Below are 22,614 nucleotides of genomic sequence, written 5' to 3'. Positions count from 1 at the left end.
CTCCAGCAGATTCTCTGGCCTTTACCCTGCAGGTGGCTGTGATGACCAAGTGCAGACCACACAGCCGAAGCCCTCGGAGGGCTGTCCCGCCTGCAGCAAGTCTCCTGCTGCAAAGGAATTTCCATACCTGCAGGTTCAGCTGGACCAGGTCTGCTTCCCTCTTGGCTAAAGCTGTCTCTAAGATGCCGTTGTGCTCCCTCAGGGCCGCGCTGGACTGTCCAAGGCCCATAAGCTTCCCTCTCTCATGCTCTAAGTCCAGAGCCAACTTCTTATTCGACTCCTCAAGGCACTTTATCTTCCTCCTGAAGCCTCTGGACTCTTGCAGCTGAAACAAACCAAAGTCACCGTGACATCAGGGAGTTGCCCATTCTGGCTCGTGGCGCGCTCGCACACCAGGAACTGAACAGCTAACACCACCCGCAAGAATGCACAGGCGAGCACTGCCCCGGACACGAGGGCCCTCGCCTCACAGCTGGGAAGGTTGCCGCGGCCACACCCCTTCTCTCGTGGACCCACAGCCGACAGCCCAGCCCTCCCCCCGGGGACCGTGGGCTTGCGGAGAAGCACACCCAGGGTCGGAGCCCAGGCGGGCCCGGACTGAGAGTGAGAGACAACTGTCAACTGTGCACGCAGCCCCGCAGCTCCCGACAGCCACCTTGGGACCCTGTGCAGAGACCTAGGTGACACCACCATGCTGCTCGTGTGGCAACACCCGAAGCCATGACCGTCTGGGACTGAGAGTTACGTGGAGTTCCTCTAAAGGGTCGAGCCCCTTTGAGTCGGGTGTCTCGTCTGCCACACCGGAGAGGTAGCGGGCGCAGCGGGCCCCGCTGCAGCGCGTGCAAGCGCGGCTCCGGCAGGGCGGCTGCTCAGAGACCCGGGCAAGCGGCCGACGGCCCCGGAAACGCAGGGCGGAGGCCGAGCGCCCCGGCCAGCGGTACCGCCCTGCACGTGGGGCCGTGCGGCGCCCGCCTACCTCGTCCTCCAGCTCCAGCACCCTCTCCCGCTGCTCCTCCAGCTGCTGGCTGGTCAGCGCGATGACCTCCTGCAGCTCCCCCTCCAGCATCCTCTTGCTGTGGCCCACAGCCTGCAGCTCCGCCTCCAGGGCCTGGACCCGCTCCTGAGGGCCGGGACGGAAGGTGGGTTTGGTCACGGGTCCCAGCACGTAGCCCGGCTCGGCACCGACCGCGCAAGGCTGCAACCACCCGCAACAGGTGATCGGCTCTCTGCAGCCTTCCTTCTCCCTTACAGGACGCAGTCAGCTACCGGGCAGCCACACAGTAATGACTCACAAACTCACTTTTTCACTTAATGCTTTGAAAACACAGAAAGATAAGAGCTACCAATTACCGTCTGTGGCAACTAAGCTGCACCAGGCACGATGTAACCAATGCCACACGCGTGCACACACACGTGCTCACACACACACACAAATGCACACGCACACACACTCTTCCTGCTGCTGCTGTGGGGCAGGCGCTGATCTAAGCACCTCACAGGTGTCTCTCCACAGAGCCGTCCTAATGAGGGAGTCTCTACCGTTTACCTCATTTCGGCCTCATTTTTTTTTTAATAAATTTATTTATTTTATTTATTTATTTATTTTTGGCCGAGTTGGGTCTTCGTTGCTGTGCATGGGCTTTCTCTAGTTGCAGCGAGCGGGCTTCTCATTGTGTTGGCTTTCCTTGTTGAGGAGCACGGGCTCTAGGCACGCGGGCTTCAGTAGTTGTGGCACGTGAGCTCAGCAGTTGTGGCTCACAGGCTCTAGAGCGCAGGCTCAGTAGTTGTGGCACACGGGGTTAGTTGCTCTGCGGCATGTGGGATCTTCCCGGACCAGGGCTCGAACCCGTGTCCCCTGCACTGGCAGGTGGATTCTCAACCACTGCGCCACCAAGGAAGCCCCATCGGCCTCATTTTTTTTTTTTTTTTTGCTTTTTAGTTTATACTGGAGTAGAGTTGATCAACAATGTTGTGTTAGTTTCAGGTGTACAGCAAAGTGATTCAGTTACATATACCTGTATCTATCCTTTTTCAAATTCTTTTCCCATTTAGGCTGTTACAGAATATTGAGCAGAGTTCCCTGTGCTGCACAGTAGGTCCTTGTTGGTTCTCCTCAGCCTCCGTTTTACTGAGGATCAGCAAGGTGAGTGAGCTGCCTGAGACCCCACCTCGCCAGGGCCGAAGCACAGGCTGAACCAGGATTTTGGCTCCCAGGCTGTGCTTCTGCCCAGCTGCCACCGGCTGTGCAGCAAGGGGGTGACAGACTGCATGGCAGTGACACCCACTGCTGGTACCATGTAAGTCAAAGAATTAAGCAAAGAGAGATTTTAAAGTAAAAAGGAAATTGCAACTGAGTAAGTTCTCCCCCTCCCAATGTAAAAAGTAAGCATGTGACAGGGAATACTGAATTTATGTATTTTACAAGAGACCACGCTATGCTACAGTGTCCTCCAACTTACGAATTCTTAAACTGAGAGGAGAGAGGAACAAAGATGAGAAAAAAATACGATTACTAAGCATAAGGGAAATGACTCAAATCGGTGGGTGATAAACAAAACACAGAATTTTATACCCACTAGCCAAAGTAAAAGGAGGTGGTCAGATCCAGATTGCACGGATCTGGGGACCAGGACACTCGTGACTGACAGAGTGACAGTGTGATGCCCAGAGGAGACCTGAGAGCCTCCACCACGTGCATACACCCCCTCCACACACACACACACACACACAAGCGTGCCCACCCTGCTGCCGGTCCCCCACCCTAAACAATAACCCAAAGCAAAAGGCTCTCTCTCGCCTCAGGACGCCATGGGGGGAAGAGCAGTTCCCGCGGCTCTCAGCCCTCACCGTGTGCAGGTCCCTCTTCCTCCTGGACCCGAGTGTTTCACAGGCACTTCCCTCCACTACGTCGCACATGCTGTCCACCTCAAGGGCCGTCTGTCGCAGAGCCATCAGCAACCCGCCCCCCCTTGGTGCTGGCCTCCGAGACGCCTCCCACCGCCTTCTGCACTTGGCTCCCATCACCTCAGCTACCGTCACAGCCTCTCCTGGCCTTGGGTCCTCCCGACAGGATGGTGGCCAGGTCTCAGCTCGCTCTCTGTCACACGGAAGCTCCACTCCAAACCCCCCGACCCCGGCTCCCAGCCCCTCCAGCCAGACCCCTACTTGGCCCCGTGCCCCCCAGACCCAGCACACAGGAGCAGCGCTCTGCTGAGATGCCCGCCGTCATGCAAGACCATTTCAGACGCCACCTGTCCAAAAGGCTGTCCTGGACCCCTCGACCCTCACCCCAAGCCCTCTCACACCCCACGCATGGCGCTCACAGAACCTCCTCCCCAGACATGAGGAGGGCCGGGGCCAGCAGGGCGAGCGCCCCGCACGCGTTCACAGGGGTCAAACGCAGCATCAGAGCCCCCGGTCACATTGCTACCGCGAGGTATTCTGAAAAAACGCTGCCCACACACCTCCTTTCTAGACCCTCCTAAGAGGGTTTCGGAGGTGCCTGTACACATCATGCCCCCGCAGCCCCCTGCACCGATTCTCCGCAACCGGTGGAGTAAGCGGGTTACCCACGTGCAGGGTGTGGTCGCTGCCGCCACCGGCCACCCGGGCTCTCAGCTGGCTCAGCTCGGCCTCGGCCGCCTCCTTGGCCGCGAGGGCCTCCTGCAGGCGGCGGCTGAGGATGCCCACGGCGTTCTCGTAGGCCTTGTGCTTGGTCTTCATCTCCTTCCGTGCGCTGCTCAGGTCTGAGCCCAGCTGCTTCATCTTCCACTTCTGTTCAGTGATGGCCCTGGGGCGCGGCAGACACAGAGGGAAGCCTCAGCTCACTCCCACCCACTTGCCACATCCCAGCTCCGCCCTCTCCAGCGCCACGCTGCCCAGAACCCAGCTCCCCAGGATGCGGTCGGTGGGTATCCCCTACAGAGCCCAGCACCGTGCTCTCGTCTGTCCTGCTCCCCTCCCGGAGCTGCTTAAACCGCCTTGCGGAGACACAGAAGACTCCTCTCCTACCAAATGGAAGCTTCCAGCGCTCTTCCCGACCAGCAGCAAGGAACCCAACACTCAGGCTCACAGTACATCAGCGGCTGACAGAGCAGAGCGGTGCGGGACACGCAATGGGGGTGAAAGGCCTGGCGCGGGCCGGGTAAGGACGGGCACAGGTGTCCACCCTGGGCAGTGCACTGGGGGTGCGAAGGGCGCTGCCACAGGCGCTTGACACGAAAAGTCAAATGAAAACAAAAACAAATGGGGAGTGTTTGTGAAAGGATGTGTTAGCACATCCACGTGTAACCGTCAGATCACGACGGAATCACTTTTCCAGCTTTAAACTTGGACTCTGACTTCCTAGGCCACCTGTTGTAGACCGGCAAGGGCTGGACAGACAGTGCTGGGGGGGCCCGCACGGCTCACAGCCACCGCCCGGCGTCCCGCTAGCACACGCCCCGCACCCGCGTACCTTGTGGCTTCTTGCTGCAGCTCTTCTATTTGTTTCTTGAGCACCTCGTTGGCCTCCGTGAGAGCAGCCACCTGCTCTTTATCGAACTGCAAAGACTTCAAATAAAGGGAGGACAAGACAAAATGAGGAGTGCCAAGCCTTCCACCTGAAGCCCAAATGTGGGACTGGTTTCCTCTCAAGGCCGCCTTGCAGGGCACGGGCTTTGAGGAAGACCCTGGCGAAGGACCCCGCGATAAGCGGCCATTGCACGGAGGCCGAGGGTCCTGCACCGCCCATGTCAAGGCTGCTGGTGGGACAGGCGGGAAGAGCTGCCAACGAGAACGCCTCAGGCGACGGCTCCCACCCGGTCCCCTCCCCAGCTTCTCCCAGCACCTCGGGGTAGCCTCACGCCCCCTCCTGGACTTGCCCGCTGCCCCGTCTCCCCCTGTGCAATGAGCACCGTCCCCCCAGGACCAGCTCGGCCCTGGCAGCCGCGAGCCCTGCGTCCCACAGCTGCAGGGGTCCCACCAGCCCCTGGCTCCCCACAGCCTCCGGGCCCTCTTGTCCTGCCTGCACTCTCACGGCTCTCAGCTGCGGCCTCCAGCCTACCTGCCTCCCTGGACCCTGCCCGGCCCTCCGTGGGGCTTCTGACACGTCACACGTTAAGATGCAGCCCTCAGTCTGACACCCTGCCATCGCTCTCCCCAGGTCTACCGCCTGCCTCAGAAACACTCCTCAGCTGCAGGCATCCGGCCTGAGGTCTCCCTCTCCCCGGCCCCATGCCAGACACCCTCAGCGGCACAGCCACCACTGTCTCTCACAGACTCCACCGGCCATGGGGGCCCTGGTGCGTGCACAGCAAATCCAGCCCCACCGCCCTTAAGGCCCGGAGCCCACAGCAGCTGCTGCAGGCGGCCCGGCCCACGTCCCCGTGCCCCCGCTGCCTCTCTCCAGCGCCCACTCAAACGCCCGCTCGGGCCATCTCAGGAACCCCCCCCCCCCCCACAGCTCTCCTCTGTCTGGATCTGAGCTCCACAGGCCCCGCCCCACCCACCGTACAGCCCCAGGTCCGTTCGGCTGAACCTTCACAAGTCAAAGGCGTCCCCAGACCTGTAAGTGCGTCTCCATCTCGTCGCGCTCCCTCTGCGTGGACTGGAGATGCCCTTCAAGATCCACCACCTGCTGACGGGCCTGTGACGCCTCCCTCTGCAGGTGCAAGCGCTGCACCTCCGCGGCCCTCTTCTCCCCCTGAAGTCTGACGGCCTCCTGCCGCTGCTCCTTCACCTCCGAGTCCAGCCTCCTCTTTGCGGCCTTCAGCTCGCCGATGAGCTGGTCTTTGGAGGTGGCGTCCCGGCGGTAGGCCTCCACCATCACCTGCCCAACAGGCCGGAAGCTGCAGCCCGCGGGGCGGGTCTTCCAAGGGGTCAAGCCGTTTAAACAAAAATGCTCACCACTTATCTATATAACTTTCTGGGGCTGAAGATATATATTTCACCAAATCCGTGATACCACTCACTGAGACACACACCTAAACAGGACTGGGTAATGGACAGGGGAGCCATGCCAGCCGCTGGGGGCCTGACTGCTTCACTTCCTCGGGGGAATGCGGCCACTCCTTCCCACTCCACTTGCCCTGCCTGGCTTCTGACAGGCACTCCGCTCGCATCTCAAGTGATAAAACCCACCACCGCTTACAACGCCCTCGGTTGCCCCTTCCTCAGACCCTTGGTGGTGCTCTGCACTCATTCCTCAGACAGCAGAACTGGCTTCACTAATGTGAAGTGCCTTATTTCAGTGCTGGATCGTGGTGCGACATTTTTCAAAGCAACGTTACGCAGGAGCCCCGGCCGCTGTGGAAGCAGCACGCACTCACTCTGATGTGCCAGCAGGGCATGTCCGCATGATCTGGATGCCAACCCCACCCTGAAAATGCACCTAACTTCAGAAGCATAGAAACGGGAGCTGTGAGGAGTGTATCTCAGAATCAGTGAAGTGCCTTACAAAAGCTGGAGTCTAGTTGTTACCTTCTTCTTGAATTGTTTTCTTCCAGTGAAGAGATTAAACGTACAGGATTTTCTTCATGCATTTGTTTCACAGAAAGCAAACTAACCCCACGTTCTCACCTTCTGTTGAAGAAACTGCTCCTTTGTCTTCTGTGCCTGCTTTTTCAGGGAGGCAGCTTCTTGCTGCAGGTGCTCCACCTGTGAGGGACATGTGTGCAGACATTACACGGATGGCTCCGGGAGGGCCCTGTGCCTGGGGGGGACACGTGTGCACAGACGTGCCTCCGTGCCTCCTGTCCTAGAAGGTTACAGACGGGTCAGCACCTGCAGAGAAATCGCACCTACTTCCTGGAGGGAAAACGTGCCGACTTCCTCTTGTCCTCGACGCTCATGGAGCTGGATTCGAAGACAAAACCACTCCCGACACTAACTCTACTTGCTCCACACCCTGCAGCTTTCTCGTTCCGTCTGTATTTGTTTACTGTTCACCCACATCATAGCATGGCAGCTCCCGGGTGTGGTGCGCTAGGTCACGTGCGCACACACCCGGACCCTCGGCCGTCTCCCACCCTCACCCACCGTCCTGCCGACACGTCCAGGGCGTTGCACTGGGTCAGGCAGTCAGGAAGGAAAGAACCAAAGCCCCACGCTGCTTCTCCCAGGTCTGAGCTCCTCCTCACAGGTGCACTGAAGCTGGTGTTTCTTGGCAGATTACTTTCAAAGCTCCAAACAACTCAGTTCCCAGTTCCCAGCCAGGTATCTACACACCCAGCCACTAACCTAGGACCGGAAGTACCCCATCAGCTGCTGTGGGCCCCTTCCCCAGCTGAGCCCTGGGCCCTCCCCTGGAAGCGTTCTTCCATGTTTCAAATAAAGAACAAAACAAAGGACCAAACAATCAGCGTTACTTCTTGTATATGTGATTTCCACTCGTAACAAAGTGACAGCAAACTGCATTACCTGGCTGGACTTGATGGCTAATTCCTGTGTCAACTGCTCTAAAGTCTCTGACGTGTCCTGGGCACCCTCTTCCAGGCATTTTGCCTCTCTATCAAACTCCTCCCTGCCGCTCTGGGCTGCCTGCACAGCCACCTCCAAGACGATCTTCTCGTTCTGCAGGAAACGGATGGCGTCGTCCCTTGCAGCGGCCTCCCCCTGCAGCTCATCCAGCCTGGCCTGCAGCTCGTCGTAGTGTAGCTGCAGGTCCCCGAGGGCCTGCTCCCTGCTCTGCAAAGTCTCCTGCGTCGAGGTGAACTGCTTCAACAGGTCCAGGTGCTCCTGCTGCAAAGCCTCAAGCTGCTGGTCTCGCTGATGCAAAGTCAGCTTCACCTAGGAAAGAAGGAACCATAGTCAATGTAACCGCGCTTGAACGAAAACACTGCGTGTCCCAAGAGTTTGTACTTCTTCCGTGCTTGGGTTTTAAACAGTCTGGATGATGCTCTGGAGGCAGCCTTCTGCGTAAAGCTGCGGCACAGAAGACTACAAGCTGAAGTGAACCCCCGCCGGGTCTGACGACGTGACGGACAGACCAGCGCCAACGAGCCCCGTGAGGCTGGCCACGGCCCCAGGGCAGCAACAAGAGCGCCCGAGGGGCTTGCCTGCTCCAGCTGCTGCTCCAGGGCCGCCGCCGAGGCCACCGTCGTCTGCAGCTGCTGCTTCTCATCTTCGAACTCCTCCAGCCTCCTCTGCAGGTCCTCCTCCACCATCGTCTTCGCCTCCTGAATCTGCACAAAGGCAGCTTCCTGGTCCAACATGTCAGCCTGGGCCCAGAAGACAGAGCATTTTTTAAAAAGCAGGATAACCTGTAGCTATAGCCTCGGCGGGCAAGCCCACCACCCTGGAGAGAAGCCATCGTCCCCGTCACCATCCTGTCCATGACCCATAGAGAGAGGGACCAAGGGGACGGGGGCAGAAAGCTGGTGCCCTCCCACTGCCAAGACAGGCCACCAGCCGATTCCTCCACCCATGGCTCCCCTGCTGACCCTCGGGCCTGGCTGAAGAGAGAAGCAAGCAGACAACCCAGTTTTAAGAACTGGGATAAAGTGGTGAATGAAACTGCCACAGCCGCCACCGCCGCCACCTGCGTGAAGACAGGCTGTTCGGGGTGTGATACACGGCACATTCTCTTTCACAAGATTACTTCCTTTTTTTTTTTTTTTTTTTAAAGATTATTTATTTATTTTTGGCTGCATCGGGTCTTAGTCGTGGCATGCAGGATCTTTCGTTGCGACACGCAGGCTCTCTAGTTGAGGCGTGCGAGCTCAGTAGCTGTGGTGCACAGGCTTAGTTGCCCCACGGCATGTGGGATCTTAGTTCCGTCACCAGGGATAGAACCCGGGTCCTCTGCACTGGAAGGCTGATTCTTTACCACTGGACCACCAGGGAAGTCCCACAAGATTACTTCCGGATGCCACTTGCTAAGACTAGAGACCAGGGGCCGTGGGGCAAATATGGCATTCCTTACGTCCTGACTATGTAGATAAGACGCAACATCTAGGAGTTTTCTTAGGGAAAAAACATTAGCTTATAACTTAGAATTTTTTTAGTTCTTTGACACTGAGCCCTTGAAGCATGTGTTTGACAAAACACGACTGTCTTTCATCATCCACGTCATCCGTGAGGACAAAGGAGCACGTGCAGATAAGCGGGGATATGGGAGACCACAGTCACAGGACACCAACCTTCTGTGTGACCGTGAGGTTCTCGGTACACAATGCCAGGATGCCGTGCACCCCTTTTCTTCTTTACTTTTCCCAACAAGCCTATTAAGTAGGTATTATTATCCATATTTAATGAAAAGGGAACAAAGCCCAGAGAGTTAAGATATTAAGTCCAGGGTCTCACAGCTGACAAAGAGCACAGGTCAAAGCCACTGCATCTCCCTACCCTGGGATAATCCACAGAGGCGGCTGGACACGGTCCTAACCAGTCCACGTGGCTGTTGGAGCGTGAAATGGTAACGCAGGCTGAGGCCGGAACTAGGCAGTTCAGAGGAAGGCCCAGGTTACCTCTGAGAGTGCAGAGATGAGGGAGGGGATAAGCATACAGGGAACACGAGGAACAGAATCCCGAAACCTTAAATCACTGCACGTGGTTCAAAGGAGTATTTTAAAAGATATGCATACGTACGCACGTATGTAGTACTCATGTTTACATATAGGTGTATGTATTGATATATTTCCCTAACCTTGATCAATGTCAAAAAAAAAAAAAAAACCCCAAACCCCCAAACCCCAAGACAACACTGACACCCTGCAGCCCCAGAAGCACGGCCCCACCTCGATGCCCTGGAGCTGGGCGGCAATGCGCTCCTTCTCCTTGATCGACCTCTGCTGGGTCTCCGTCAGCTGGTGGGACAGGGACACATTCTCAAGCTTCAGGTGCTCCAGGAGGCCCGCCTGGCTCATCTGTCCAATCTTCAAAGAAAAACACCACAAGTCGAAGGTTGCTAGATTCCAAGCACAAGCACAGCCCAGCCAGTCCCTGAGGCCACCAGGGTGAGGGTCTCTGTACAGCGCTGGCCCCTGGGAGGGCCGCTCCCCAGGACCACCGCCCCCGCAGGGCCTCCCTGCCCACCCTCCTGGCAGCCACCATGACACTCAGGCCATCTGTGTTCTGTGTACTTAAGAGGAGCCAGCCAGCAGCCCAGAAGTCAGCGCTCATCACCCCCATGACGGTGCGGTTTGTTGTAAGACCTACGTGACAGTTCCCACTGAAGGGGCATCCCTGAGTCCGGAGGTGAGGGGCCTCACCTGGGCGGCAGGGACAGCCAGGAATCTGCCCATCAGATAAACTGACCCACGGCCAGACACACCTTAGGCCCTGCCCTCTCAGTCCCCGACTGTCCTGGTCACGCACCAGGCTGACCCTGGCCACTCCCAGGAAGTGGCACTGGCATCCGCCCCGGTCTGACCCAGGCCATGCAGACCTGCGAGCACGTCCCTTCCAGAGCCGACGCGAACGCTCCTAGACCTACAGGTGCCCAATGCGACCAGAAGCTGTGAGCTTCAGGGTCTAAGATGGAAGCTGCCCAGAGCAAGGAAAGGCGTCATTCGCCGGGACTTCATCTCAAGGCAACAAAAGAATAAAGACTACCCTGCGTTCTTCTCCAACCTGAACGTTCCTGGGACGCTTCCACGTTACTGGAGAAAGAGGGTGAAAATGTACCACACGCGGTAATTAAGGAACGCTGACCTGGGTGTCAAAGGAATTTGAAAAAAGCAGTTATGGCTCTCAAACTGCCATTCCCTTGGACTCTTTCTCCACTTCTGTCTTCCAAATGCCATTTCTGACTTAGCTCAGGATATAAATCTGGATTCTTTAAATATTTCATGCCTCAAATAAATGCACGACAGCTTCAAAATTGCATTGACTTGCAATTATTTCCAAGCACATGGTAAGTAGAACAAACGCTTATTTATGCTAAGGACGTATTTAAGCCAGGTCCTCTAGCTTAAAAAATACACAACATAAGGACTTCCCTGGTGGCGCAGTGCTTAAGAATCCGCCTGCCAATGCAGGGGACACGGGTTCGAGCCCTGGTCCGGGAAGATCCCACACGCCGTGGGGCAACTAAGTCCGTGCACCACAACTACTGAGCCTGCGCTCGGGAGCCCGTGAGCCACAACTACTGAAGCCTGCGTGCCTAGAGCTCGTGCTCCGCAACAAGAGAAGCCACCGCAATGAGAAGCCCATGCACCGCAACAAACAGTAGCCCCAGATCACCGCAACTAGAGAAAGCCTGCATGCAGCAACGAAGACCCAACGTAGCCAAAAATAAATAAATTTATTTTAAAAATAGATACAACAAATTTTTTAAAAATTTTTTTTTTTTTTTTTTTTTTTTTGCGTTATGCGGGCCTCTCACTGTCGTGGCCTCTCTCGTTGCGGAGCACAGGCTCCGGACGTGCTGGCTCAGCGGCCATGGCTTATGGGCCTAGCCGCTCCGCGGCATGTGGGATCTTCCCGGACCGGGGCACGAACCCGTGTCCCCTGCATCGGCAGGTGGACTCTCAACCACTGCGCCACCAGGGAAGCCCTAAAATTCTATTTTGTATATTTGTAGACTTTAGATTTTTTTAAAAAGGAGCATTTGGTGGAGTTAGTACTTTACATCCTCTACTTGAGAAGTAAAGTTTCAATGTTTTGAATATTGTAACAGAAAAGGTACAATAGTTTACTTGGATAAAAAAAAAAGTGGGGAGATAAAATAAAACCCACAGCAAAATTCAAAAAGAAGACAGGCTGACCAAGGCACCATCAGCACCCTCACAATCGGTCCAATTAGTCCAAACACTGAGATTTGGAGCAAAGTGCATTTCAGCATCTTGCCTACTGCTCCCAAGAGCACGCCTCCGCCCCGGTCACCCTGCAGACCTGGACTCACACCTGTTCCCACTCACGCAGAATTAGAGGCTGACACTCTGGTACCCTAACAACACAGGAAGAAAGCGAGGATATGGGAAATGAGTGTTCTCTGGGAGGATCTGGTGACCAGGCAGCTGGAGAGCTCTGCCAGGAGGTGGCGTGTGCCGTACTCTGTGCACGTAAGAAACGCACCACAGGAGGCGGTGACGGCGCACGAGAGCCGGGGAGCAAGCGGCCCGAGACCCCCGCAGGTGTGGATTTGACAGCTGGGTTCCAACGACAAAAGGCGACCCCAGAGAGGGGACGGGATGTACGACTCAGAGCGAGGAACACAGGACGTCCCAGAGAGGGGGATTTTAGTATTTAAAATGCTCAAGCAGAAGCTGTGAAACTCCCTGTGTCAGAAGGTCACAGAAGGCGGTGACCCCTCCCCGCAGGGCCTCCCTGCCCATGTGGTGGGGTGTGGGCTAGATGGGTGCTCAGCAGATTTTCAAACAACCTATGGGTGAAGTCTAAACTCAGAAAAGTCGCTTCAATTTAGGGAAAAAGCAAGTGTTCCACACCAGATGTGCAGCATGAGCCGCTGGCCACGGCAGGGGCTGTACCTGGATGTGGGCCATCTCGCCCTGCAGCCGGACCCGGGCCTCCTGGGCCAGAGCAAGCTGCTGCTGGTACCACTGCCGGACACTCTGCAGGGACGCAATCTCGGCCTGGGACGCCTTCAGCTTGCTGGTCAGCGTAGTGCGCTCCAGCTGCACCTGCTGCAGTTGGCTCTGCAAGGCTGTCATCTGCTGCCGCAGGTCATGCACTGAAACAAGCAGGCAGAGACGCTCAGGGGAGCCCGGCCGCGCCAAAGGTCCCGTCAAGCCGGCTCCGCAGACAGCGGCGCATGCTGGGTCCCCTCCTCCTCGGCACGACGCCTTATATGCAACCTCAAGCGCCGAGCCACAGGTCCCGGGCATCCCGGTTAGGGTCTGGTCACTGCTCATCAACTGATCAACACACAGCCTTGTTTTACGTGTGCTTCTGCTGAAAGACACCTTGCTTCACTTTCTTTTGATTCATTAACGCTGAACTGACAGTCGACAGCGCTGTACCTCGTGCCTGTGCAAAGCTTGTCTATCACCCATGCTTTCTCCACAAAGCACATCATGGCCTTCCTGCACTTAGGAACACCACACAGTGTTTGGGGTTAATCGTAAAGAGCAAAACCACCCCAAAAAGCACAAAAATGCAAAAAACGTGGCACTAAATCGACCATTAAAGGACACTTGTGGTACAAGAGCTGAACCGAGAAGGCTGAGCCTTTTTGCACATCAGGTGACCGCAACCCTTCTCTGCTCTGCACCTATCTGCAAATGACCAGAAAGAGCTGTGAGTGCTGGTGGGGGTACAAATACATTTAGTGAATCGGAGAATTCACAATTAGCAAATCTACAAACAATGAGATCGACTGTGTGTCCACAACGTTGCCATGGGAGCTTTCTGACTCAAGACTTCGGCATGATGACGTCTGTGAGTCATCAACAAGCTCAGGAATGGTATACACACTAAACCCTGCTGGTCTGCTGATATCGTCAACACTGTTGAGGGCAGGGCAGGAAGGGGAGCAGACAGGAAATCACAGCAGAAACCCAAATCATAGTACAAACAAAACCAGTCAATTATTTAAAAAATAAATTACACCAAGTATTTAAGAAAACACTTATGATTCTAACGATAGTTTCCAAAAATTTAGAACAAAAAAACACGATAGGATCCATGACCCCTGATGTGAAATCCTTGGGGATAGATGTGCCTCAGAGTTCAGAGCAGTGGGGCTTTAGGATGGCAACAGGAGCATCTCCCCCGCATCCCCATATCCCCCAGACAGCAGACACACCGACAGCAAGGCGTGGGGAGGCTGGCACTGCGCTGGGTGCGGGTCAGTCTGCTGCCTGCCGAGCTCTGGTCTGGCCACGCCTTGCAACCCAGAGCAATACTGAACTTCTTGGATTTTATAATTTTCTTAAGGGATTGGGTACCATAAAATGCTCAGAGACTAAAGTCAGTTGGCTGTTTTATTTCTCAGCTGGTGCTTTCCCCCCCCAGGATCCGGATAAAGTTTTTGCCACAGCGGTTTGTCACTTTTCCTTTATTTCATCAGATCTGAAACCTCGTCTCACAAGTCTTACGGCCAAGACTCCACGTCGGCAGACACCGTGGTCCTTCACAGAAGCCCCGCCGCACCCCGCTCACATCGCTCAGACGCCCAGACCTTGGGGACAAGAACGTCATCTCTGCAGCCTGCACTGGAAGACCAGGGTCTGGGCTGACACGGCCTGGGCTCTGAGCGCCATTCTCCCACCCCCTCTCCCCCTCCTCCTGTCAGCACAGTGAGATGTCGTGAGCCCACAGACCACACTTCTTGGCGCCGACCGTGTGTGGAGCGTGGGCTCTGGGAATGGAGTACGCGCCCCCAGGATGAGCAGAAAGCACGAGGGAAAGACACACAGGTCCGCCGTGCCTGGCCCACCAGCAATGTTCCCTGACTCCACTGTTCCATCTGTCTATCGTTCCAGAGGGGGTTCCCACGGGGATCCAGCTAGACCCAAAACCTGAAATTATGGAAGGGAAAATAAAGATCTACTACTCAAGTGATGCTTTTAAATATTTTAAATGGCGCCTGCAATTCTGGAATAAGCAGGCAGATCTAGCCCCCAAACACCAATGGACTGAGAAGGCAGAAGAGTGGAAACGATTACTTCTGACAGTCAGGGGTCCACAGTCCATTTCTAAGACCTAAGCCGCCCCCCTGATGCGCATGCAAAAACGTGCAGAATTCCTCAAGCTGAACCAAAAACAACACTACTTTAGGCAAGTGGACACTTCATGTATAAATCAGAAGGGAGGATAACCCCCAGCACACTGATGTGACAAAGGTCAGTCCTCAGAGCAGACGAGACAACCCCTACCAGGGGCACAGCCCCTGGGAGCCTGCGCGTGACTAAGGGACAGACATGCAGACGCGGGATGCTCACCTGTGTTGTCCTTGCTGAGGATGCTCCTCTGCATCTCCTCCACTTTGGCCATGAGTCTCTGGTACTGCCCCTCTGCCAACCGCAGGTCACTGTTGGAGGAGGCCAGGCTAGCATTCTTGGCTTCCAGCATGTTCTGCAGAGCGCTCATTGCCTGCTCGAGGTCCCAGCAAGACTGCTTTAAGGTGTCCACCTCCGAACTGAGCGAGTCCTGCCTCTGCTGGCTGCTGTGGCTGTGCTCCAGCTGTGCCCGCAGCTTCGTGTGCAGGGCGGCCAGCTGCGCTTGCAGCTCGGCCTTTTCTTTAAGTGCCTGGAAAGACCCACACACAGCCACGCTGACATTCAGGAAAATAAGTCGCTTCCACCCTGCGTATTAAGAGGGCTGCCAAAACACAGCCAAAGAGACAGAGAAACATGTCCAACAGGTGAACTTTACAGGAAAGCACCATGTTTTCCAAAACATTCAGTCACCTCTAGCATTACAGTTATCCAAAAAGAAGGGGTTTCTCCAAACAGGCGCAAGAGGTAGGAGGGGTGAATACAGAGTCTGCCTGTTTTCCACACGGTGGCACCTGGGCAGGACAGCACGTGGGAAAAGCTCTGCAAGCACCCACTCACCCACAAGGACGCTGGAAAACATATTTGTCCAAAAAACAAAAAAGCGCACAAGCATGCACAAACACACAGTGTAAGAATACCCGGAGTGCTGAGGGATCTCTAAAAGATGAAGAGCAGCCAGATTCAGATCTGGGGAAAACAAAATCCACAGAACACGTCTGTGGGGAAAGGGTGCCATTACATAGGAGAGGCTCGGAGGGGCTGCGGCCAGGGCTGCCGGGCACGGAGCAGCCTGAGGCACAGTCTGTGCTACGTGGCAGGGCCGCGGGGACCACTGTCCGCGGCACCCAGCAGGGAGAGGAGAGGTGGGGCCTCGAGAAGCCCTAGGCCCCAGGGGCAGCTGAGAACAGACACTGAGCAAAGGGCACGACCCCTACCCACCCATCAGCACCTCCCACCCACCCTGAAGTCAGCCTATCAGGGTGTGTATAGCAATTTCAAAATGCAAAGAAGAGCAGACAGCTGCACGTCAACACGCAATAGCAGAAGACCAATGTCATGAAGACAAACAATAAATTCAACAAACGGAAGAATACCCAAAAAAAGTGAGTTAACTGAGCAAACGCAGTAAGATTTTGTAATAAGTATAATCAGCATATTCACAGAAATACCGAAAAGTTTTGCACCCGTAACAATCCACAAAGATCTGGCTTGGACACAGCTGAAGAGCAAATCAAATCCCAGGAGGATAAGGAGGTAAAGTAAAAGCCAGCTAAGGTGCTTCGATTGTTCAGGGCGTCAAACTCAGGGGAGGTGGACACGTACTTGCTGAGGTCACGTTCTACAGGAGGACAAAGTGAAAATCGTGTGCAACTAAAATTAACCCCGACACCTTGGTAATCACCTCTTCAGTTTAGAGTTTTATGTACAGAGTCTGTGTCCCAGGACCGTGTGAACCAAAGAGTCATCAGACGTGAGAAGCACATTCAGCAGAGTAAGCACTCTCGTGTGCACGGCTCCCCCGCCCGCACAGCGCAGGCTCCTGAGGGGAAGGGAGAGCCCCCTGCCTCGACCTCACACCCCCCAGTGCTGTGTGCTCTCCCCCGTCTCCGTGCCAAGCGCAGAGGACCAAAGGCAGCTGAACTGAGTTACTCTAATTGTTGATCGGAAAGCTGAAAATTAAGGGATGGAAAATGATTCTTTAGGCATATGCTAACCAGACAAAGCAAAATTCGTATCAGAAAAAGTAAAGTAGTACTAACGGGCAAAGATGACAATTTCACCAGGCCAGAAAAAGGTGAAATCCACCCCAAAGATTTAATTGTCATGGACTGTTAGGTCTCTGACAGCAGAGCTAGGAAGCCCCCCAGGCAGATCCTGATGGAGATACAAGGAGAAACCACACGGAGCGGAAAACCAGCACACCTCTTTCTGTGGCTGACAAATCAAGCACAAAAACGTACAGCTACAGAAGACGAGGCTGCTGCACTGCTGCTAAAGCTTATTCCTAAAGACACATGTAAAACTGTATGCACGAACAGGAGCTGCACATTCTTCTCAAAGACATGGCACATTGATACATCCATCAAATCTCCATTACCTGACTAGCCTCTAATGATAAAGCTTCCAGCTGTCCTTCGAGTCTCATTTTTTCTTTAAGAACCTGCAACATTTCATCATGAGTTTCAGCAACAGAGCTTTCCATGGACACGCTGGAGGATAAAGGCACAAAGGATCAGGCGGTGGGAAGATGACCGATCATTGTCTTTCCTTTACACCATCCATACTCTCCAAATTCCACACCCCTCTGCTCCTCTCCCCCAATTTAAAAAAAATTAGTAAGTAAAAAAGATTTAGGGGCTTCCCTGGTGGCGCAGTGGTTGAGAGTCTGCCTGTCGATGCAGGGGACACGGGTTCGTGCCCCGGTCCGGGAAGATCCCACATGCCACAGAGCGGCTGGGCCCGTGGGCCATGGCCGCTGAGCCTGTGCGTCCGGAGCCTGTGCTCCGCAACGGGGGAGGCCACAGCAGTGAGAGGCCCGCGTACCACAAAAAAAAAAAAAAAAAAAAAAAGATTTAGGTAGCGAGCCAAAGCTCTTAGGAATGCTACCGATACACTCTCGCCCACAGCACGGCCTTTTCAGCCACCACATGGCCAGAACGTCCTCATGGAGACATGAGCCCCCATCACATCTGTGCAGTTTTAGAGACAGGTCTACACAGATCCTGGAAGGCAGGATATCTTAACACTGCAGGTGATTACTCATTCGAGCCAATTCCACTTCTTACAAAGAGACAGAATGCATATAAATGAAGCATTAAAGACCAAGGGGGGACTCGGAGAGGAAGGCAGTGCCTCGCAGGCCCGGCTTCACCCACCTGCTGCAGATGCTGTCGGCCCGGCTCCGCGTCTCCCCGTTGACCTTCTGCCTCTGCTCTTGGCGCTCGGCGGCTGCGGCCTGGAGGACATCCGAGATGGAGGGGAGCTGGCCCAGGGCGCTGGCGGCGATCTCCTGGCTGCTGACCCCACAGGGGGCCTGGCGCACGCCCCCCGTGTTCACTGGAAGGCCGGCCGTCCCTCGGGCGGAGACGCTGCTATAGGAGGAGCTGTCACTCTCGGTCCCGTCAGCCTCGGACACATTGTCCCCCGTCAGGGACGCATCCTCCAGGCGGTCGTCGGCCTCGGGACACAAGCTGAGCTCAGACACCACTGACGTCCCACTGCCTCGGTTCTGCTCCAGGGAGGCCCTGGCAGAGTCCGGAGCTGGAACATTTCCACCAGAATTCCGAGCGTCTGAATCTTCAGTTCTGTAATCAGCCAGAGACCGAATTTTGCTTGATTTGAAACTTTTTTTCTCCTTAGGATGTGCCAGGAGCCCTAAGCTGCCCACCTTCGGCCCCCGAGGGACGCTGGTGCGCAGGAAGGAATATTCTTTGGTCATAGCCACGGCACTGGCCCTCGGTAAGGTTTCTGGGTTCAACATGAGTTCAGGATCAAGTGTGCTAAAAAGTCTCGTTTTAGTTACAGGTTGACTTGACTGAGAAGGAAAAGAAAGTACAAAAATTATGTTTAAAATTGACAAGCAGCATTCAGAAATTGCCATCCAGAAAGGCCACGCCGATTACTCAACGAGGGCTCCCTGACACGCAGCCGCGGCACGGGCCTCCCGTGCTCTGTGACTTGCTGCCTCCACGGGGCCTCGGGTGAGAGCCAAGCACATGCCTGACTCTGACCCGACGGCATTTCCAAACACCCGCCAGAGCACGTCCTTCCTCCTCACACCTGCTTCACACAATATTCCTGGCTATTCTCCCATGATAATTCTTTTACATAAGCCTTGAAATTTTTCTTCAAGTTAAGAAAAAAGTCCTGTTGAATTAGAACTACCTTAAATTTATAATTACTGAGGGGATAATGAGCCACTTCCCCCCATTTATTTATATCTGTTGCCTGACCTTCGACAGAGGAAGTTATGTAGTGTTTATCTAGAGTCTAAACCATTTTTGTTGTCATTTAAATTTAATACTTAGATATTTTGTTATTTTGTTGATATTATAAATATTATCTTTTCCCACTAATTTCATAACTGGTGATACTAGGACAACTTGATTTTTCATATTTGTATTTGAAACTGACAATTTCTAAACCCCAATTATTTTAATAATTTTATATTTTTATAAATTTATAATGACAGCAATTTTTCAGTTGATTCTCCAGCATTTTTCCAAGGTGTTACCAACACCTGCAAATAACATTTCTCCTATTTTTTCAATATTTATATCTCTTGCTTCTTTTTCTCATATCATCATGTTAGCCAGAACTTCCCAAGTGGCCTTGAATGAGGCTGGAGATGAGGGGAGACACCATTCCTTGGCGCTGAATCAACATGACTTTCTCTTACGATTAATATTCTATGTTACTCTACAAAGTTAGTGCAATCCCAAAGTGGCAAGGGACAAGGTGGGCGAGGAGCATCTCAAAACGATGCTGGGATACAAGAGGAAGGATAAATGAGCCAGAGCAGCAAGGAAGAGTTAGGGGCATGGTGCGTTGGACATGCCGGGCCTCCCAGATGGTAACACACACTATAAAGCTGCCATAATTAGATCCACTGAGAATGAGAAAAGAGTAGGTGGGCTGATGACACAGAACACAGCCCAGGAACTGGTCCAAGCATAGGTGGGGTCTATAGATATTTAAGAAGCACCACAATAAGGTAGCATTCCAACCAGTGGGGAAAAGACAGACTACAAAATAAGCAATTTGAGATAACTGGCCAGCTGTCCACAAAGAGGCTCACTCCCACCTCTCGCCTCCATCCAAAACATTGCAAGTGGATTAGATTTACACAGAAAAAAACACAACTTTTTAATACTTTTTATACTATCTCTTACTTTTAGCATAAGAAGAAAAGAGGTGAATTTACTTATATCCTTCAAACGGGGAGATCCTCTCAAATATGACATGAACCCCAAAAGAAGTAACAGCAAAAACTGAAAGTTCTGACTGTAAACATTCAAATCTGATGTGCAGGGAATTCCCTGACGGTCCAGTGGTTAAAACTGCACTTCCGGGACTTCCCTGGGGGTCCAGTGGTTAAGACTCCGCACTCCCAATGCAGGGAGACTGGGTTCAATCCCTGGTCAGGGAACTAGGTCCTGCATGCTGCAACTCAGAGCCCACATGCCACAACTAAAGAGCCTGCGTTTGGCAACTAAAGATCCCGCATGCCACAACGAAGAGCCTGCACTCAGCAATGAAGACCCCATGTGCCGCAACTAAGACCTGGCACAGCCAAATAAATAAATATATTTTTAATTGAATTAAAAAAAAAAAAAGACTGTGCTTCCACTGCAGTGGGCACGGGTTCGATCCCTGGTCAGGGAACTAAGATCCTGCAAGCTGCGCGACACAGCCAAAAACAAACAAAGAAAAAAACTGATGTGCAGCAAAAAGTATGCCAAAAGAAGTCACGGCGAACTAAGAAAAAATTGTTTGCAAAAATACTAGAAGGGGATAACTTCCTCATATACAGTACCAACATAACAAAAAGACAACCAACAGAAGAACAGACAAAGACCGACAAAGACACCCAAACAGCCAACACGCAAAGAGGCGCTGACTGTTAGGAAGTACTGGGTTTTTTCACTTATCAGAGGACAAACATTCAATTTTCATTATTTCTAATGCTACCAAGGATCTTACAGACTGCTAACCGGAATGTAAACCAGTCCATCCTACGTGGAGGGCAATATATATCAACTAACATAAAGCCTTTTACCCAATAATTTGACAGTTAAGGATTTACCCACAAAAGTATACCAAGACACAAAACATTCCCTGCAACACTGTTTGCAATTTCAAAAAATTAGAAACCACCTAAAGTCAATCACTGTGGGTTGGTTAATGCAATGCTGGTACATACACATGGTCACGAAGGATGAGGAGGGCCTCCACTGTGTTGATGGAGAAGGAGCTAAGGACAGGGGAGTGAGAAAGGTTGTGTGAAGAGCAGTGCAGAGAGGGGGCTCCCCCGCATAAAAATTATCACCACCTCTATGTGAAGGCACATGCGTGGAGATGCTCTCAAACAGGGGAGGACTTTCATCCATCAATGTCTACCATTTAAACATGAGGTTTGAACTACATTCCTAAATAAGTAACTTTCTACTCCTAGTTTGTTTTTGCTTGCCTGTTTTGCATTTTTTGAATCGAGAATTCTGAGTTTTATCAAATACCTTTTCAGCTACTGAGATGGTCATTAAGTCTTGCCACATGGAACGACCATTATGATGAGTTCTATCAACAGATTCTCCCATTTTGAACTAACCTGTACTCTTAAAGAAAACCTCACTCGGTTTATGCTACTCCATGAACCGACAGGCCATGCTGATGGGTCACAAGCACAGCAGTGGGGAGCACAGCTCTGTGCTCAGATAGGCAGGTTCAAATCCCAGCTCAGCCGGGGGCACTGGCAGTCACTTCAGCTCTGAGCTCCCCTGGGTCACGGGGAGGGCCCACCCAGATGCCGATCTGCATGAGGACGGCCCCTGCCAGGCTGCACTCTCCTCAGCCAGCCCTGCCCCAGGGTCTCCAGAGCAGGGGACAGGTGGGGGCCAAAGTAGCCGGCATCTTGCTGCCTGCCTTCCTTAGTGCGGCGTGGGGCGGGGAAGGCGGGGTGACCAAGCAAGTGGGCCTGTCAGGTTGCTCAGACCAGTGTGTGATGAGCCCAGCAGCTGGACAGAAGTTATCTTACTGAGGCTAAGGTTTTATACACATATATGCATACATATAATTTTTAAAGATGGGAAATGATGTGAAACTTCACACTGAACTCCTGACACATTAACTGCCTAACGTTGGATGACCCAGGCAGAGCTTGGACTTGTGGTGCAAACCCCTAGGAGGCAAGCTGTGGAAAAGCTCGGCACACAGACACTGTCTGGTCTGTATCTTGGCTCTGCTACTTTACCGCAAGTTCCTTACCTGTCCGAGCCTCACTATAAAGTCCGTGGGGAATTTAACACAGTGCCTAGCACACGTAATTACTATTGACTATTGACTATCATTGTAATGTTTTCTGGCAGGCCATCTGGACAGATCCCTAGAAGTCCCTGACCGGGTGGGAGCCTCTGTCAGTTCAGAGCCTGGTGCTGTCCCTTCCAGTCCATTTACATTGGCTTCAGAGCCCTGACGCTCGAAAAGCCAAGGTTCTCTCTTGGGAAAACAAATGGCCAACCTTGATGAGGACCTGTCACTACTAAATCAATCCCCAAAAGCGTTTTTTAAGTTTGTTTAGTTTTAAATTCCTTTAATTTGACATTTTTCAAGTCCACAGAAAAATTGGATGAAGAGTGAAATGAACCTTCATACCCCCCTTTCTTAGAGTCACTCGATGTGATTAAAAAGGCTGCTTTCATTGGTATCCTAACGAGAGTTTCATACCTGAACAAAACTGATTTTAGCAAAGCATATGGACATACTTACTATATGTGTGGGACGTGGCACATATTCTAACACTGTACAGCAAAGTTCAGTAGAAACTGTGCCACTTATACAGTAAACAAGCCAAACCCAGGACTGGCCGCTCAAGCACAGACAGCAGTTCTGCCCAAGTATTTGTTGGGCAGCCCAACAAAAAGGCAGCCTTAGAGGGAAGAAGGACCAGATGGGGTGGGAACCAAAGGGTGGGAACTACATGACAAAAATGATCCTTGCAGAGAAGCACAGAATC

General features: G+C 53.2%; 1 protein-coding gene across 5 annotated transcripts in view; it reads right to left on the bottom strand.

Annotated features, from left to right (window-relative positions):
- Positions 1-22,614, bottom strand: part of GOLGA3 (golgin A3) — a 44,983-nt gene that overhangs the window by 11,115 nt on the left and 11,254 nt on the right. For 4 of the 5 annotated variants that reach the window (XM_089894277.1, XM_022597807.2, XM_022597810.2 and 1 more), the window contains 13 exons: positions 17,759-18,417; positions 16,981-17,092; positions 14,826-15,132; positions 12,411-12,613; positions 9,717-9,854; positions 8,037-8,198; positions 7,399-7,767; positions 6,559-6,636; positions 5,546-5,809; positions 4,457-4,551; positions 3,574-3,790; positions 977-1,120; positions 128-325 (listed from right to left, as the gene is read on the bottom strand). In XM_089894277.1, coding sequence (XP_089750403.1) covers positions 128-325; positions 977-1,120; positions 3,574-3,790; positions 4,457-4,551; positions 5,546-5,809; positions 6,559-6,636; positions 7,399-7,767; positions 8,037-8,198; positions 9,717-9,854; positions 12,411-12,613; positions 14,826-15,132; positions 16,981-17,092; positions 17,759-18,417 — 2,946 coding nt within the window. The remainder of the gene's footprint in view (positions 1-127; positions 326-976; positions 1,121-3,573; positions 3,791-4,456; positions 4,552-5,545; positions 5,810-6,558; positions 6,637-7,398; positions 7,768-8,036; positions 8,199-9,716; positions 9,855-12,410; positions 12,614-14,825; positions 15,133-16,980; positions 17,093-17,758; positions 18,418-22,614) is intronic. The other variant, XM_089894274.1, reaches the window with a different exon arrangement.

Source organism: Delphinapterus leucas, chromosome 14 (genome assembly GCF_059928025.1).
Source record: "Delphinapterus leucas isolate spDelLeu-1000000601 "Yukka" chromosome 14, BTC_Dleu_Yukka2, whole genome shotgun sequence".
Taxonomy (NCBI): Eukaryota; Metazoa; Chordata; class Mammalia; order Artiodactyla; family Monodontidae; genus Delphinapterus; species Delphinapterus leucas.
The sequence above is the reverse complement of the archived record's forward strand: the minus strand, read 5'-3'. Positions and strand labels throughout refer to the sequence as shown.